This window comes from Caloenas nicobarica, chromosome 1 (assembly GCF_036013445.1).
Source record: "Caloenas nicobarica isolate bCalNic1 chromosome 1, bCalNic1.hap1, whole genome shotgun sequence".
NCBI classification, from domain to species: domain Eukaryota; kingdom Metazoa; phylum Chordata; class Aves; order Columbiformes; family Columbidae; genus Caloenas; species Caloenas nicobarica.
In genome coordinates this window covers 119,161,281-119,181,174 of record NC_088245.1, presented here as the reverse complement: position 1 = coordinate 119,181,174, position 19,894 = coordinate 119,161,281, and the positions used below count along the sequence as shown (strand labels likewise).

General features: G+C 40.4%; 1 protein-coding gene across 3 annotated transcripts in view; it reads right to left on the bottom strand.

Moving 5' to 3' along the window:
• Window positions 1-19,846, bottom strand: part of HSF2BP (heat shock transcription factor 2 binding protein) — a 31,264-nt gene extending 11,418 nt beyond the window's left edge. For all 3 annotated transcript variants that reach the window (XR_010606726.1, XR_010606725.1, XM_065641438.1), the window contains exons 1-6: window positions 19,763-19,846; window positions 17,580-17,730; window positions 13,952-14,055; window positions 9,815-9,964; window positions 6,044-6,182; window positions 4,695-4,812 (exon numbers count right to left, since the gene is read on the bottom strand). Coding sequence is in view for 1 of the 3 variants with exons in the window: in XM_065641438.1 (XP_065497510.1) it covers window positions 4,695-4,812; window positions 6,044-6,182; window positions 9,815-9,964; window positions 13,952-14,055; window positions 17,580-17,730; window positions 19,763-19,798 (698 nt within the window). In the remaining 2 variants the exon portion in view is untranslated. The remainder of the gene's footprint in view (window positions 1-4,694; window positions 4,813-6,043; window positions 6,183-9,814; window positions 9,965-13,951; window positions 14,056-17,579; window positions 17,731-19,762) is intronic.
• Between the last annotated feature and the right edge of the window lie 48 nt (window positions 19,847-19,894).

Here is a 19,894-nt window from a genome sequence, read left to right as displayed (position 1 = left end):
TTTCTTACAAATTCTTTCACCCTTCTAGTGCTGTTCTCCTGTCCTGCCTTTTATGCAGATCATCTCTACAGCTGTGGAGTAGTTGAAGGGAGAGGGCATTAGTGACACTTTATGCTATGCTATGATGGATGCTCTTTCGTTTTTATTTTATTTCTTTTCAAAGATGATAACACCCAAGTCAATTTTCTGGACAATGGAAAAGGAAGATGAATGAGCAGGGCTCCTACAACATTTATGGAACATGTCATCATACCCACTCACAGCTGGGTGCTGGGTTACATACAAAACAATTGCAGAGAAACAGGAATGGGATGGAATGTTCTCCTCTGTTCTGGGGCCAGCTGGGCAGCTGCTATCTCCCATGACTGTGATAAACTTGCATGTCACTGCACTGCCATCATTTCCATACAAGAGGGAAATAATGTTATTCCAAACGGACTTCACACCTCACATCCTATTCTCAAATGGGTTCTCATGGCTTAAGTTGCTACGCCACCAGCAGACTTTCAGACCCTCTGGGTGCACACCTTCAGAAAGGAGGAAAGGAAAGTAACACAGATTGGGTCAGCCTGCAATGGAAGAGGTGTTAAGTTGTATTACGTGCTGCACCACTGGAGGTTTGATCACCCAGGGCCTTAAGCAGTAGGGAAAAAAAAAAAAAAGGAACAGTAGATTTAATATCTACTTCATCAGTGGCAACCAACAAGCAGCGAGGTGTGCTGTGGAACTAAAATGGATGCTTGTCGACGTTCCTTGTCTTACAGCCTCTGCAGCTCCTACTTGGGTTCCAGAATCCAGGCCCTGACAAAGGAGCACAGCCATAATTATTATACCTATAATCAGCCAGAATGAAATGATCAATAAAGCAGTATCTTATAAGGGAAAGTGTTAACATTTCTTGACAGTCTCTTTCATCCTTAATCTGTTTGACATTTGCAGTAAGAAATAAAGTGACATAAAAAGATGCGGCTATGTTTGTATTTTTACTTCTCTTGTTTGCTTTGTGCAGACAAAGTGGCCTGGTGGTGGTGACCCAGGGAACTGCAGTGGTTTTGGAGTGTCAAAAGAAGACACAACCCATCCCACAAGCCAATTTAAGGGCCTAATCCAAAAGTGGTAGTGTATTATTACTAATTAAACACACTCACCTGAGCACAGCACAGAAGCATTTCCAGGCTTTTTATACCACATTCACCTCTAGTATTTGCACATTCTAATGATGTATTTTTTACAATAATTATTGCAAAAGTGCTTATTGAAGCAAACTTGACACACACAATTACTGGATAAACAATACTTTCTATGGTTGTTCGGTTGGCTTTTGTTGTTTTTTGTTTGTTGGGGAGGGGTGTTTGTTTATTTCCATTTGGTTTTTGTTGTTGTTTTGTTTTTTAACATGGAGGGCTTTTTAGTTATGCATTTCATAGTCTTCCTGTTTAGGCAAGCCAAATGTAATTAAAATCTTGTACTACTGTATATGTCAATGCTTTCTTTAAAATCTAGAACTACAAGCACAGCTAAAGCCTCTTCTCTTCTGCTTAATACATGTACTATAATATGTACTAAAGTACATATTTTTACTGGCTACTTTCAACTGCTACATTAGCAAATATGAAGATTCCTAACAATTTAATTAAAGGTATTAACAATTGTGTAAATGTTTATTGACTGCCTAATGCTGACAAATGTTGAACAAACCCTATACCACTGAGAAGAAAACCTGAAGTCTTTTACACCACTGCTATTTCAGGAAGGCAAAGACACCCACGAGACTTCAGTCCCAGCAGTGACATAGATGCTTTGGACATATTTATTAATATTACTTACTTATGGTCTAACAAAGAATACCGTAGCAGTGCTGGAACAAATGACAGCTTTCCCCTGTAAATTTTTTATTTATATACTGTTACAAGTGAAACACAGAATGGCTAGAACTAGAATAGGAAGAGAACTCCTCTCTTTATCATCTTGTTTTGTTTGAAACTGCTGTGTGAAGAATTAGACTGAGAGTTTCCCCTGATTTGTCACACAGTAAAATATTTCTGAAAATAAAAGCTAGAACTGTAAAACCTCAAAATTGAGCAAAGGACAAACATATCCCTGAAAATAATAAGCCAAATTTTTTTCTTTAACTGATTAAAGTTGATTACGTCCTTCCACGTAATACTGTGGTGATATTTTGAGAAAAACACATTGCTTTTCCAAAACAACGTACAGATGTTTTCATCCATTAGGTATAGTTTTAAAAATGTGTCTGCCTGTGTATATTTATATGTGTGCGTATGTAAACATTATTTATGATGACTCCAGAGTCTGTCTATCTCTAACTTTGAAATTTCACTACAATTTCTGTTAACTATCATATCCTTATCTCACATTCATCTGTCATTTTGTACTGCCTTGTGTTCCTTATGGTAGGGAGAAAAGGGAGTTTCTGATACATCTGCTTATGAAAATGTTGATTATTTAACAAGCAGCTAAAAAGCCTTAACTGCAGAGGACCCTGGGAGTTTCTGGGCTGGGAGAGTGGAAAATCCCCAAAAAGGACAGGAAAGAGATCTAGTGTTAGAAACGGGGTTTAAGAACAGAACACAGACAAGACGCGTAGGGTGCTCATAGACAAAAAGGAAACCTGACCACAGTCATGAAAGACAAACACAGGGGAAACATTTTGCACTAAAACATTTGAGCAAATTAGGATCCCTTGTTCCGTGACCAGGCCATGAAGAAATCTCCTTTCTGGCATTTGCTCTAATGTCACAATACAGCATTTTTTTATCAAATGTCAAGTTCAAAGTAAGAAGAAAGATTACTGGAAAATATTATCATTGCACTGAATTCAAGTTATTGTAACATACGCTTAACGTTTCTCATTTATCAAATACCTCATGCAACCTCTTTTTTAGGCTTCACTCGATTTGTTAGCCTAAGAGGCTGGCCCCTATTGAATCCCTAGCCACTTAATGGGATTGTTTTATGTATATTTTATCAGTATTGCTGTATGGCAGCCAAGTTTATAACACCATGTGTAATTCTTCCGCAAAGCAGACAGATTTTTAAATATAATTAAAAAACCACCCAAAACATCAGTTCAAAGAGAAGGCCTTGAAATCCAATTACACTGTCCAATTACATCAATACAACCTGAAATGATCAAAAAATAATCTATCTGGACCCATAGGCACACATCCTCTTGAAATTCAGAGTGTGTGTCTGTGTGTGTGTGTTTAGGAACACTTTCCTCTCCCTCCTCCTCTCAAAATAAAGTCTCCTCTTGTTATCTTTTTTCTGTACAGATTTTGAAACAGTATAGGCCCTTTTTGCATTTTGTTTGTTATATACATGAAGGCTCAAATTACCTTTTCTTTCTTGAGATTCTCATACAAATCCTTCAGCTGGGGCTCTACAAAAAACATCCCCACCGCTATAAGAGTTAACTACCCAGTTTCGAATGCTGACCTTCAAGCCCAGCACTTGGGAAACACAGGAAATGACTGACATTAAAGTATCTGACCACTACCTACAGCACAGGCTGTTCAGCTTCCCCCTGGCTACACAATGGGGAAAGTCAAGCACCTCTGGAGGGCAACTCGCTCCCCCTAACACGGGCTGAGGGAGCGACCACCTGACAGCACCATCTCCTTACACTGACTGCGGGGAGGAGCCCAGACAGTTCGCAGATACTCAACATATCGCCTTCTGATAGCTGAGGTAAGGCAAGATAAAACCTAACCGAAGTTAAGACTGAGCCTGATTTCAGACCTGTCACGTACAACCTGCCTAAATGTGTGCGTGGACACAGTCAAGTTACTGTGGCTGATGGGGTTGCTGTTTGTCAGCTGAGCTGTGACAGCTGCCTGGGGTATGAATTCTTTTGTGTGTGTGTATGTGTGTCCCATTTATGAAAAAAAACCCAAAAAACCAAAAAAACCACCCCAGTGTGAACAAATGAACCAGGTGTACAGGACAACTGCCCGCAGCTTAGCGGATAAGCAAGTATTCATTAAGCCACAGTAATTTGCTCAGTCAAGGCCATATAGCCTCAGCTTGTAACAGCTCTGAGAAAAAGGCAAAGACGATAGTTTATTTGATCTCTCTATCAGCTGGAAAGTACCACTTTTGCAGCATCTCAACTCTGCAACATAGCCTTTTCTTTACAATCTTGTATCATAATGTTGCTTTATAGGCATTACTTTCTACAAACTTAACTGCATGGTGCTTCTGGCTACTAGTAGCATAAACTGATTTAACTTTTGCTCTTCATAGATAAATAACTCATTTTCTTCCGTAAGCAGATGTAGCATTTCACAGTCTTCATATTGGAAGGGAATAAATACGAGTCCACATTTGCCACATCCTCTCTTGTTTTAAAACTTGACCTCGCACCTTCTTTATCTGACTCTCAACTCACGATACGTTCCTAAGGTAAAGGAGTGCATCCCTGCTGATCTCTGCAGTATTATGGTGCTTAAGAGACTTCCAAAGAGACGCAAAAACTGTATGAAGCTAGCCTTGTAGCCAAGCCTAGTATATCTGCAAGGAATGCTACTGTGAAAAGAGTTTCCAAAAACTACATTTCCTCTACAGAAAAGGAAATAATGGGGGAGTAGGAAAACTGCTCTCATCACTGTGACCTACACTGCAAGATAACGCATTTCATTTGAAAGGAAAAAAAAAGAGTAAAGTTGTCATACACTTTAAATTTGGCACAGAGCCCCGGCTTCAAGTCTCCCAGGAGGTGCATCATGGTGTCCAGTAATTCGCGACTTGAATTAACCAAGAACTCACGGCCACATGCCAGCGCTGCCACATCTGTGAGAGAACACAAACCATCACCATAAAAATCACGCTTAAAACAAAAGTTTATGCTAATTATCGAGATCACTAAAGAGATACGTCAGCTCTCAAGAATGAACTACGGCATCTATATAAACTTCAAACTATATTAAGCTACGTAGCAAATACTGAAGCAGCAAATTATCCTGGTAAAACTCCTTCATAATTCTACTTCAGTAATTGTAATATTTATTCAGAGTGCTCAGTATCCTGATAGTAACACAGTGAATTACGAAACAAAAGTCTGGATTCATAGACAAATAATGTGGGACTGAAGCAAAGCTGATCATTAGAGGCCCCACTTTAAAGAAACAAGATTGCAGATCGTTTTACAATCACTCAATCCAATATACCTGGCATATTACAGAACCAAAACTCTCACGGACCTCTACTCAAAAGCTCGTTTCCTACCTCTCTGCAAGTGCTGCATTATTCATGCACAACCAAAAGGCAAAACCACTTCCACAGACTACTACCCCAGAGCAGACTTCCCTTTAATATTTTCTGTTACACGTGCCCGATGCTTCAGGGCACCCTTATGTGCAAGAGGTTTTTTCCAGCAACGCAAGTTTCTTTGTACTGAGCACCTGGCCAAGCCTTCTCCAAACACGTGAAGCGTGGTGTATGCAACTCAGGACAGAACCTGGCTCTCTGGCCTCCCATTCAGGTAAGCTTGGGGATCTGCTGCATGACAAGGTTCTCCCATTTCCACACAGCCTCATGTTCTCTCTCCTCTGCAAGTACATCACGATGCCTTTTGGAATCCTCAGAATAAGGAGAGGTACTATGGATACAGCACATAATTACTGTTATGGCAATGTTTGTGCACGCTGGGCTGTGTTAAGACTGCACTGAGAACTTCTGGTCTGGTGTTTTCTAACTTCGGAATACTTGGCACTTAACGACCTCCTCAGTGTTCTTTTAAAGTAGTGTTACTCTAGAAAACTATATTATGGTGTAACTAGGATGATTAGACTGGTACCTTCTACATCCTTCATCTGCCCATATTCTTTATCACACTTGAGTTTCAGCAACCCCCTTTCTCAAATAACAGAGACAAAGACAGACATCTTGGGAACATAAAATTCACTGGCAAAATTTATGTCAGCTTCAGTAAAGCAAGACTCTGTTTCACCATCCTGATTCCTCCTCAGGCAGAAACTGAACACCTCCCACCTCCCTCTTCTGAGAGACAACATTAACTTACTTGTTACAATCCCCGCCAAAGCTAATACAAACTGATTTTCATCAGAATCCAAATCCTGTTGTTTCATGTCTTCACTTAATGACGTCACAAAGCTCTCCATGGTCTGTGCAGTGATTGTGAAAAACTTTACTGCTTTACTCTGCAAGCGTGGAGAAAAAAAAAAAGATTATACACACTACAGCAACTATGATTACTAGAAGCTACAGTAAAACTGGACAGTTGCAAAATTATTAAAACATACAGTCACTCTAAAGAAAAAAAAATTAAAACCCCACAAAACAAACAAACGACCAACCAACACACACACAAAAAAACCCAGCACAACACAAAACCAGAAAACAAATACTGCTCCATTTGGGGTATCTCGGTTGAAGAACCAGCCACCTGGTACAAGGCTCAGGGCAGGCGAAAGAGCCTGGTCAGAGGAACAGACAGAGCTCACAAAGGATGGAGAAAACTGTTCCTGTTTATTAGTAATTCTGATCTGTAAAACATTGATGTAACACTATTTCCCACAAAGTATACTGGTTTTTTATAACAAAAATAATGTAACAGAGAGCCCATAATGCCAGGTTTCCTAGTGTCTTTAATAATGCTGCCAATTGTTTTATGAAACCGCTGAAACATTAAGTCATTCCTGGCAGTGACCCAATGGGACAGCCCAGGAAATGCCTGAACTTTTATTCATTTTGCAAAGTGACTAAAAATTTTAATATTTTGTCAAAACTACTGCTTTGACAATATGTGAAAAGCTACTGGTAACATTTATTTATTCCTCCACTGTTGCACATTCACCATATCAAATATGTACAGCTCCTGGGGGGTGACTCCAGCAAGAAGACGTAAAAATCAGGATCGGTCAATACTCACTGTCTTCACAAATGATATTGTGGTCCCAGAAGAATAGGAATGAAGACACCGTGGGGAAAGAGAATGGAAAAAAGTGCACTTCTGCATGTGCTAGATGTACTTTATATACTTGTATGGACACTACACCTCAAAGATGGAAATTTTAGCATAAGTAGTTACTATAGTTCAAGAAGCAGAGGCCATGAGAGAAAAATGAAGAGAGCCTACTATAGCAGACTAGTATAAGTCATTGTGAAAATATGTATTTACATGGGAACAGAAGAGAGTACTAAGCAAACCAAGTAGTTGGTATGTTGCACAGAAAACAACCAAAATCTTCTATTTGTCAATCTCTTGAGGTACCACTGGTGTGCTCTCTGCTGAGACTTCTAGAAACAGCCATTAATTAACTAGTAGTGATGTTTGAGGATCTGGGACAGTTAGACCAACCAGGTTTATAAATAGCAAACATTATGTACTCTGTGCAGTCTCTTACTAGCTTGACAGTATTTTCGTGGGACCGAAGAATGTCTCACCCACAAACACAGAGATAAGGACAAATCTGAGAGCAGCCATTAAGGTGCTTGAGCTCAAATGGTACAGTGAACCCTTTGCTGTCCAAGTAACTCCTGTGTGAAACATCAGTTAACACGCAAAACTGCTGCTATGAAGTATAAAGCCGTTTGTCACCATAGCAGATAACTAAAGTACCAGACCACCTTGTCGGACCCAAAATTTCTCAAGTTGAAGCAAGCCTCGATGTCATTCTGAAATCAAACCTTCAGTTTGCATTTCCATGTGAGAGCCCTGTCATGTGGGTACCTGGTTGAAATTTTTTTGAAAGACATCTAAAACAATCTCATGGGGATTAACTGACTTCTTTTTTGGCACATGCAGGTAGGCCTTCTTGAAAACACTCTCTCACGCTGCTTCTCTGAACATTTCTTCAAGTTCTCTCTAGAAACGTTACACACAGGCAGAACCAGTAGGCAGCTCTCCCCCTGTGCCTCAAAAACTACTTGTGTTAACTTCCAAATTTGCTGCTCTCGTTTTGACTTTCCCAACCCGTATGGACACAAATGGTATATTGGTCCCAGGCATGATATCAGTCAATCTGCATTACAGAACTGCACAACAGACCTACTTCTGTATCTGTGCAAAGACTGAAAGAGCTTCCGCATTGTGCCCTAATGCATGAAAAGATTTTGAATTGACGTCAACCTCCCCGCATGCTTAAATATGAGAAACAGGTTCAAAGTGCTCTGGATGCTCTTGTTTTTGTAGTCCATGGCACCTTCTCAGGGGAGGGAGGAAGATGCTAGAAGCTGTACAACTTGTCCAAAAATAACCAAACCAAAAACTTGGTATGACAAACCTTCACCATCTTTTAATAACCTGACTCATTGCCAGTTGTAATCTGTGGTTGATGCAATGCCATACAAGTCGTTTATGTTTTTCTTAGTATTCTTGTTGCAAACCCTTATCATGTTATGTGCACCATCACAAGAAAACGATGCCCAAAAACGTTGCTATGACGTTCACCAGAAGCATAGCAGTTCAATGGGCTCTGATGATTGATGGGAATGACTATAGTAGAAGTATTTTGCATTTCAAGCAAATCTAGAAACAAAAGTATCGCATCTTCACAGTTGGGCTTTTTAGCCTTATACAAATCATCAGGTAACAGTTTTGTTTTTATCTAATTCTACTTAACTTGGATACTTAAGACTGCTTTCAATAAGGCTTCTACTAATTTTACTCTCACCTTGTAGAAATAGAGCCATTTTCATCACCGCTAGCATTTTGTTTGTGGGAAACACACCACTTCAATACTGTTTCATAAGTCAAAAAACAACGGCTAGTCACTAAATATTGTTGACTCTTACAGTTATAAACTGTTCTGAAAATACAGAATGTATTTTTATACTGCTTTTGTTGCTACGTGGGGGCTCTGTAACTGCTGCTGCTTGGACCTATCATCATCGCAGCTTATCACAAAAAGGTATCACAGTACAGCTTTCTAATGTCCACTATAAAGTTATACTTGTATTTTGGTGCACCCAAACTGGAAAACCTCTTACAAAGACACTAGTTTACCACTTACTATAATTAATTAATCCTATTCACTCAGCTGTTCATCATGCTGCTGAAAAAATCAAGCGAGAAGAAACTGTGTCATCAGTTTACTCACACTAAATACAACAATTCCTTCTCATGTTGGCTGTGACAAGACTGAAAAACCATATCAGGCCTTTTTCTCTGATCCCTTCTCATTCCATCAGCTGCACTTGGCAGTGAAACTGTGTTAGTTGTAATATTACTACTGTCACTAAGTGTTGGTTTGGGTTTTTTTGTTTGGTTCTGCTTTTGTTTTGGTTTTTAATCTACCTGTCCACATTTAGCATTGAAGATTTAATAAGATTCATTAGCAGCTAGGCTCTCTAAATTTCCAAGAGTCATGCAAGTATTCAGGCAGGACAAAGATTTAAAGAAGTGGAGGATCACTGGATATGTCTTCCTTCCATGGAAATAGCTCTTCCAATCTTTTTACAGGCATGGGAACTGCTGCATGTGTCCAAGAATTATTTTCTTCTTCTCTTAGCTTGCAAAGATATTTACATTGTGCTAGCTGTAGCCTTGCTTCTAGTTTGACTGTGTGTGGCGGAAAACAGATAATCCTTGCTTGGTAACATAAGAATTAATTGCTGCATTTATTCCCAGCCTGCTTCATAATACTTTATAGTTCCAACAGTTCTTAAATGAGAATGGATGGGTCTCAAAGAATAAACAATTCAAAAACATTTTCACAGCCCAATGAGTTTCTGAAATATGTCCTTATATTAAAGCATGTTACAGAGCAAGGTCCTTATTTTTAAGACCTAACAGCATTACCATCAGTAAGTATTCACCTGCCATACTTACTCCTCCTAGAAGGGTTTTAACAGCTTCCTCATTGCTAGAGACACCCCACAACAACGTGCACACCGCTGCGCCCATTTCCGTGCAATACTCCGCTTGCTGCAGGAGCTGCTGCTTGGCCTCATTCAGCTGCTGGCGGAGGTCTAGTTTCTCCTAAAATAGCATAAGGAAATTTTGGTTGCACTTCATGTCAGGCAAAACAAGTTTCTAGGTTAAGGGACAGAACAAGAAAGATCACCATGGCCATATATGAAATGGGGGGGGCTGCAAACTCACAGCAGTTGCAGATACACACCTTCTCTCCTGAGTGATATCTAAGCAGTGAGAACATCGTGGAGGCTGACAGTAACCAGAAGCCTGTCCACAAGGTCAGGCCAAGTGACCCACCGAGACTGAGTGGCACCTAGAGAAGACTGATAGGAGACTCCACTCCTCCTAGGCAAATAGCTACACGTCTCTGAGAGAGAAGGGATTTCAGCATCAGAGAGATCAGCCTTTCCAGACACCTTACAAGAGATACTGGAAACATCTTGCAGGAAGAACGGGTCGTTTTGTTTTTCAAAATAAATTTCTGCCTTAGCCAACATGGCAGAGTTGCTGGATATCTAGGATAAATACTGTTGTCTCTTCCGACTTTTTTTCTATTGGCATATTCTTGATCAGCAGTGGCAAAGTAATACAGAGGCCCCAGGAAAACACACCTAAGGTTTGAAATTTGGAGGACCTTGCATACTAAGAAAGCCCAGGCATCATCATGCATCCATCACCTAAGTGAGCTGCTCAGCAGTCCTTCCCGCAAAGCATAAAGAGAGAACAGAGCAATCCTGCATGACCAGGACACAATTTCAATTTGGCAGTACTTTTTTTCCAGTCACGTGGGAAGTTGGCCAGAAGAATAACATGAGATTAGGTACAACTCTAGGTCTCACCAGCTTCCTACCCATGGCCCCAGGGGTAGTGAAGCTGCTGCACTTCTCAGGTTAGAGCTCCTGCAGACAGTGAGATGAAGGCAGGGATACCACAGTCTGTGGTCTCTCAGGGTGGCTGAGGGCTCCCTGCTAACTCAGGGGGGGTGGTATTAGTGCTGCAGGGAAAGACTAAGGTCAATCGAGAAAAATGATGCTAAATCAAGTATTAAAAGAGAGAGAGAATCACAGATCACATGATGTCAAAAGAACAGAAGGATCTTGCTTTCCCCGCGGAAAGCACCGCCCTCAGCCCAGCCTCCCCTGTCTGTTTAGCTATCGGGATGATGTCTGCAGAAATGAGAATGAAGCTTTTGTACATCAATGTTGAAAGCAAGTAAACAGAACAAAAACTTTCAACCATGTACTCCCATGAAGATTTTGAAATAAGTGTCTTGTCACTTTAAGAGTTCGCCTCAATCTTTCGTGCTGAGGGTTTACAAAGAACAGAAATGTAAACTCATCTGAAAATTTATTTCATATGATATCAAGCAGTATAAAGCTGCTTGTACTCTGTTGTCAGTTACCTGCCTAGCCTCCTGTATCACACCTGACAGCCTGATTTCCATTGTTTTAACATGCTGCTAATGGAACACACAGCTTAGCATTTGTAAAGTTCAAATTTATCAAGCAGATTTCTGTGCATATTTACTCTCTGGAGTCTCTTTCAGCTTAGAGTTTGATATATGCAAAAGACTGACACTTGCTGGTGAATTTCATTTTTTACATAACTCATGGCCAGACCTATCCGCTTTTCTGCCACTGCGTGCATCAACAAATTCTCCACAGGCATCTTCCTGTCCAACCCTTAATTGTCCCTGTCTTTCTTTTCTGCACTGTCCTTGTCTTAGAAAATGTATCTTTTAAAACATTTTATTTGCATTTTGCATTTGGATGCTAATACTGAAGAGTAAGACATAAAACTCTATAATACCAAAGCTAGATCTCCCAACAAGGACACAAAGCTAGCACAAGCAACATCAGAACAAAGGTACAAAGCAAGGAAAACAAAGTAGTACATTCAAGAGCCAGGAAAATGAACAGAGCCTGCAAAAGCAAATAACCCAGCTGGAAGCAGCTCTCCTGAGAGTTCAGATCACAAAGCCATCACTGTGCTGTGCAACACCACCATCTTCAGGAAAGGGTCAAGGCACAAGGATACAGCAGCGCCTAAGTACATAACTATGAAAAGACAGACAAAGAAGACATTAGGCAAGAATAACATGTGCACTTCAAGTTTTGCTCAGGTTCAGAAAGCACAGCAAATCCCTGATCAGCGATACAGCGCTGCACAGGAATTTTGGAATGTAAAATGTTGATGTATGATCTCCTAAGAAAAGGACACTGCTCAACTAGAAAATGCATTTATTTTATGTTTGCTTCAGTGAACCGCTTCCTTTTCCTTCAGAAGATAAATATGTAAAAAAAAAATCAGAAACTATACACAAGGATGCCCATAGCAGAACAGCAACCAAATGAAAAACACCATGCAATGTGATTAACACGAGAAAATAAAAATAAAATAAAAAAACCTAAAAATCACATGTACACATATACCATCTTATTTTATCCTGAACAAGCTACAGGATTTCACAATGTGCATAAGCATAATCCACTCAGATACACCTTTGTGGCATATAATAGAAGCCATTTAGATAGGAGTGTATACTGCACAGCAGCAAAGGTATGAAGAGAAGAGTTTTGGTCAGGAACACCAAGACTATTCTTAGTAAACTATCCATACTTTAGCTAAAACTTTCATCCAAAAGAAATCACAAACCTAAACCACTTGCCATTTATTTTGTAATATTAACATAAAGAGTGGGACCCACTTCGTTAATGTCTAAAGCAGCAACATTAAATTTTAGAGATTTCATCCTGGATGCTTATACAACTAAGGACCTGGGTGCACAGCAAAGCTAATTGAGTACCTATTGCTGAACTGCAATAGCTGTCACAGAAGATACTTATTTTGAGGTAAGAAATATCCAGATACACAACTATTCCATCATATTTTACATCCATACCAAACTGCATTCCAGAATGACTTGTCTACACAGATATGGCCTAAAACTGCATGACTGAACTCTTCGCTTATTCCTTTTCAAAAATGAAATAATTTCTGGAGATTCATCTGTCTTTGTGCAATCCCAAGGCTAGCAGATGCTAACCGTAGAATCCCAACAAAGCTTCTGCTGACTACTGCAGATCTTGCTATTAGCTCCAAGGAAATGAACTTCTGCAGCAAACAATCATAACTGATTTTCACACCTCTCAAAAATTAAGCCACTGGCCTGTGTGATCCCATTTGAACCTCAAGAGATTCACAGAAGACCCACAGCCTGAGAAGTCACAGTCTTTGCTATTCATGCATTGTTAAGAATCTCTCCTCTCATAATCACTAAATACAATATTGACAGAGCAAAAGGAGCCCTGGAATTGTTATTTAACTCAGAGCTGTACATGGCAATTGGATCAACAGGTGCATTGAGAAAGACTACTAAAACTAAACAAAGGCACACAGCTTATAGCAAGCCAAAAGAGAGGCTGGTTTCATTTCGTACATTGTGTTGCTTACATTATCTTCCATGGTTCTCTTCAAAAACACATTAATACTTAACGAAACTCAAAAGAACTGATTCTGTGAAGGAACTTTTCATGCCAGCTACACCACAATCTCCCCGAATACCCAACGTTTTACTTCAATGTGTTAATATAAACAAAATGCTAATGGTTGATTTTTAACTTCATAGAGACAAAAACAAGCCCTAACAAGAAGCCTGTAATGTAATCCCATACAATCGCACCTTGCACCCTATGGAAGCTAAGAGAGATCTATGCAGTTATGCAGGAGCTATGCACCTAAGTGGGAGATCGATTCTCCATTGGTACCTTTGTTTGTACACATTGAATACTTTTTGGTACTGCAACATATTGTATCTTGTCTAGTTATAATATCGACCCTTTTGCTCTAGAAATATCATGGGAGAAAAAAAACCATCAGTCATGAACTTATAGGTAAGTAATCTACTCACTTGACTACATAAATAGAAATCTCAGATTGTTTTCCAGGCTGAGGCTGTATTTTGTGACGCGAACATGAAAGACTGATCATTACTTCTTTTGTTATTAAAACTCAAGCATATGGGTACAAATATTCTGACAGCAAATCTACCTTCTTCTCCCTCATGTAATCTGCCTGGGCTGTTTCCAGACGGGCTCTGAAGTGTTCACAATCCATTTTCAGCTGCTCTATTTCCTCCTCCTTTTTCTCCATGTCTGTGATAGGATAAATCAGATAAACAAAGTAATAAGTTATGACCAACTGGCTTGCACTAAAGAAAAAAGAATCCAAGAGCAACTTTAAGAGGGTGCTTTAACTATTTGCTTGTGTTAGATCACCTCCTCGTGGCTGAACTGGTGTATCACAATTGGCCACATTTCAACAGTTCTTAGAAGAAACTAGACGGACATGACATTTCTGATTTAAAACATGGAAAGACTAAAAGAATCATATCTGGCTGTTAAATACTGTGTGCCTATAAGACACCATTCTGGAACTGAGCTTCGACTCCTCAGGGATTTTTAAAAATTTACTCAATTTTCTATTTTGTTTTCATGGTGGTTTTCATGTCCAGTAGCTCTGAAATTCAGTGAGTATAGTGAAAACCAAAGAAAAAGAATACCAAGATCAGTCAAAAGTGAACGTTTCAAAATACAAATTATATGAATAGTAAGAATGAAACGCAACTACTCCAAACATTTAAAATTAATGTTTATAAAATAAGACATTATAAACTACTTAAACATTATGTCACTGACAAGCAAATCTTACAATTCCCTTAAAAAATTAATCTTTTATGTTATCAGAAATATATTCCAATTTAGACTCTTTATATTACTGAATAGAAATCAAGGTTATAGTATTATATTTCACGATTACTATATCTGTTTTAAAGAATTCACATTGAAGGGTATTTTTAACTGTTGCATATTGTATTTTACTTTAAAAAGCACAGTTTTAGATGCTTAGTATTTATACTGAAAAAAGGAAACACATTCCAAAAAGTAATGTCCAAACAGCATCTACTGTGATTTTGGTTAGCTTAAAAACCAAGTTTCATCCCACTTCAAGAGCCAAACAGTTGAACACAAGAGTATGTTCTATGGCTTAAAACACTTCAAAAACTTCCCCTTACATACAGTCAATATCTTTGAATGTATTTATCAAAAAGCATATCAAATTCAATCATTGAAAAAATAATATCATTTAAAAAACCACAGTCTTTATTATCCAAAAAGCCTGGATGCTGGTGTTTTATTTAGTAATTCTACATCATTGGGAAATAAATTTCTTTCTTTTTGGGTCCTAACTGGCAAAATGTTATCATCTCAAATACATACATGTTGCTTTGAGTAGCAGGTATAGAAGATAACCTAGTCACGAACAGCTTTTCTAAAGAGGCAGAACCCACTTCCACTCAGCCCTTCTGCAATTCTAACACTGAGTTTTTAACAGAAACCAAAGAGACCAAGCAAGGGTCCTCTCCTAGGAAATACAGATGTGCCAGCACATGCCCTTCAAAGCACTGAGCTATTTGCACCCTGCAATCCAAAAGAAAAGAACGAAGTGGGCAATAGACTGAGTTTTTGATTAATAACTCATGTCAGCGGTAGGAAACTTTATTTCCTTCTATCAAGTAAAGAAAATTCAGTCCCATGGACCTGTTACGATGTGGATGTTAATCTTGAATACTTGACAGAAAGATGTCTTGAGCCAGTGTAGGGCACACTCTGCTTATCAAGGGCAGACTAAGAACCTGCTCATCCTTGCCAGGTAATACATCCAGTGGAACCCAACGCCAGTGAAAATCTGTCTTGCTGCAAGGAAACAAGCTCTCCCGAATGAGAAGAATCACCTCCAGCCTTTGACAGGATGGATCTGCTCTGAATCCAGTATCGGCACAGCCAGCAGACACACAAAGATGCCCCATCCTTCACTGGCAGACTTCAAAGGTCCTGGAACCAAACTGAGCCAGGAGAAGGGAAACGGTATTTACTGAGTGTTAATACAATGCCACCCGGACCTTTTTGAAGTCTTCCAGGGGAAAAAAAAAAAAAAAAAAAGATGATGTTTCAGCCTCCTCTAAGGTATCACAATGTTTTATGCCAAGGGAAACTACGCCTAGGGCCATTCTAGAGGGAAAAAGATGATCTAGTTCCAGGTGTGCCTCATTCCTGGAAGCTCCCCCTATTACATCCGTTCAACTCTCCCGGCTGTGCACACCATTGCTCTGAAGAGAACTCAAGGCTGCACGCACCAGTCCCGACATTTGACAGCCTCGTGACACACAGCAGCAGACACTTTGGTGACACTAAGGACTGCAGCTGTGCTGCTGACTCCTGCACACCGTGGTCCTGAGCCAAAACAGAGGGAAAGCCATCAGGTTCTCCCATCAGCTGCAACTCACAAACACCTGCTAAGAAAGTTCCTTCCCTCTTGACACTAAAATCCTGCGCCTCATTCGTGCTGTTGGCCCAGCCAGGAGCTTTTCTGGACAGGAGTTCTAATCTCAAAGCTCTGGGAGGTGGAGAACTGAGTACAATTAGGATGAATGCCAGCAAGTGATGGAATTCCAGCTCTACTGATCCAAATGCTAGATCAATGTTAAATGCAACCTTTTCACATTTCCGCAGTAGACAGAGTTACACTAAACATACGCATAATAATATTGAAAAATGTGTCGGAGCTATTTTTCTAAGATTCCCAGAGTTGAACACTCTTCCTGAGGTGGAAACAGTCCTTCATGCCTTGCGATGGCATAAAGAGAACATTTCCAGATCCTACATCACTTCTTGTGACACGGATGACATCTCAACTAGCAGCAGGAGAGGTGGTAGGGTCTTCTCACCTCTGTTAGGATTTGGTGGCATGGGAGATTCTTTCCAAAGAGTGGATCACTGAAGCAGCTGGAAGCTCTGCCCCTATATGTTACTTGGTATCAGAGACAGGCCTTCAGGCTCTATCTTACCTAGCTGTTGCAAGTTAATTTTCAATTAATTGCTTGATATTCCAGAAGAGATACACCCTCTGTAATCCATCTCAGTGCTTGTCCCGCATCTTTTCAGGAAAAAACAGTTCCTAGGAGACCAGCTGAATTGTGCTGCTGGATGTAACCTAGAGACTAGGAATGGGGCGGACTCAGTTTTGGTCCTGATGGCATGTTGGGAGTGATGCAATTGTAGAAAAAATAATGCACAGAGAATCTTAACACTGAAAAACTGGACTCTGGGGACAGCAGTAAAAAGACCTTCATAACAGAGAGTCTTCAACTTTTTTTTTTTTTTAATTATATTTATGGCAATAAAAGCGCACGCAAGCTAAAAACCAAGACTGGCTAAATACAACGATATTATCTGTTCCTTCAATGTTTTATCCACAGCTATTTACCATGTTTTTTTGCTGTGCATCTAAAGTGACACTTTGAAAAACAGAATGCTTTCACCTGTTTTCAAAGAGGAATCACTTTTTTCCTGATACATCTTCCCTTACTGTCTGAACTAAGTATGATTTTATACACAGTAAAATACTTTTGAAGATTAATTTGACATGTCTAATTATTTCTAATACAGTTTGTAATTTTCTTCATCACAAACACATCAGTTTACTGAAGCAGACATTGAACATGATAGTTTAATCTGGAATACTTCCACAAACTCCATGACTATTCATAAGGGCATGACAGTTGGTTCTAAGTAGATTTGGCAGAAACTATAATAGCTTGTAACATGGTACTACTCACTCGATTCAACAGCATCCAGTTTCTGGAACATCGCCAGGATATCCCCATTCAGTATTTTGGGTAAGAAATCCCGCAATTGCATAACCTCAGTTGTCAGCCTTTCCAAATCCCTCCTTCTAACTTTAACAAATTCCTCTTTGGCCTCGGTCTTCTGAAATTAAAAATAAATAAATAAATAAACCACCACAAAGAAACCAACAACCAACCAAAGACACTGTTCCAGCCTTGCAGTACTTTTCTGCTTGAATCTCTTCTCTCGGACAAATATATTTCTCTGTATTACATCATTTCAGAAATTCATAACCTTTTAAAAGAGAAATATCCAGTAATAACTAAACCTGAAAGTCTCCCAGATGGACTCTTTGACTCTAATCTAATTTTTGCCACTCTGGCTTAAGGCAAATCATATTACCTCTCTGCATATGTTTCTTCACCTAAAATGTGTACAATGTATCTCAGAATGCTGTAAAAAATATTTTAAAATGTGACCAGCTATGCATATGCCAAGCTATTGTTTTGAGACTGTAGTAGCGGATACAACAGAATGGAGTTTTTTTAATTAACTCAAATATTTGCAAGATCCTCAGTCACCTTGCTAAATGACAACAGCCCTTTTAAAGGAAATTGTATTTTTTCAAAACAATTAATCTTTTGTGAGAAGTACAAAATATTTGCAACTGTTTGCAACCTAATGCCACATATAAGTAATTTAATCCTGCGTTAAGACAAAAAAACGTTTACTAGTTTCCTCTTCTGCCAAGCTATTGCTATAAAATAACTTCACTTCCACAGTTCAAGAGCATGTGCATTTATTTTAAAATTACAGAGAAATTACTGCACAACTATCTCCTAAAGGTACAAAACATGCATTGCCGCTTGAGTCCAGCTGTACAAGCCAAATGAAAGCCGTTAGCACTGGTACAGACAATGCTACCCTGGCACTTCTATCCTTTCCAACCATTTCCTACAGTTCTCTCTTTCTGCTTCCCTAGGTTAAACATTTACTTTCAGTTTTGCTTTCTACTGTCTTTCTTTCCCATCTGTCTTTCAAACCCAGACAGTTACAGGGACAGAACAGGCCAGTTCCAGCTTTCCCGGTTCAGAGGCATGAGAGCCACAATAAAGGTACAGAAGAAAATATTTTAGTTTTCTAACATGAATTGTACGCTCCAAGCTGTGTTTAGAAAGTGCTTGTGGCAAAGTTAGTATAGCCAAGTACCACCACAGTACATGATTCAAGGAAAATGCAACTCATTTATGTCTCAAGAAAATATGGAATAAACACATGGCAACAGAACTCTATAAAAGAAAACCATCTGTATGTCTGCAAACAGGAGAAACAGAGAGACAAGTCAGTATTGCTCAAAATTATGGAGCATATTTTGTACAGGCACAAAACCAGCTCTATTCACTAGCAGAAGCTGAATTCAAAGAAAATACACTGCAGAAGTACTGGGATTGAGCTATTAAATATACGAGGAGAAAATTCTCATTTATATTTCCCACTGTAAACACAGATCTTTGCAACACTGCACTGCCAGCAGACAAGTTTTATTTTCTCTGGTTAAGCAGCTACTCAATATCTCCCCCTGCTAACACAGTATTTTAAAGACAACAGAGAAGAGCAGTTTTCTGTCCAGCCCTTCATGGCAGGTGACTGGATGTAGGAAATTTGACTTCAGTCCTCACAGATCTCTTGCACAACAGTCAAGTCACTCCGGTTATGTACCTTGGCTCCGGACCTGCATGAGCTGAATCCCCCTTCCCCGCCTGGCAGGGGGCTGAACAAGGCAGAATTCTGACACCCAGCAGAGGAACACAACCCGCCCTTTCTACGCTCTCCTCCAGCCGGGGGGGTGTCTCTGGCACTCCCCTACACGGCCCCCACTGCACTGCCCCCTTACAATGGGGAGGGTCCCTCACCCCCCCACCCCCACAGGTGCCGAGCTCCAGTGTGCCCCACACAGCCAGCTCCCCAGCGCTGGGCCTGCCCTGCCCGGCACTCCCCGGCACCCCCGCGGAGCCCCGCTGCGCCATCGCTCCCTCAGGGCCGCCACGCAGGCCTCTCTTCCCCTTCTCCTCATCTGGGGAGCCAACCCCCCCCAGCGGGGTCCCCCCACACGCCGACCGCGGGGCGGGCAGGGGCGGGGCCAGTCCCGCGCCCACCGGGCCGCGCGCGCTACCTGCGCGTCGCCCGCGAGGCCGGCGCGCCGCCGCATGGCGCCAACGGCCGCCGCCAACCTCGTGGTGGCGGGAAGGGCGCCCCTCTGGCGTCACGTCGCGTCACTGACCCCGCCCCTGGGGTTGCCCCGCCC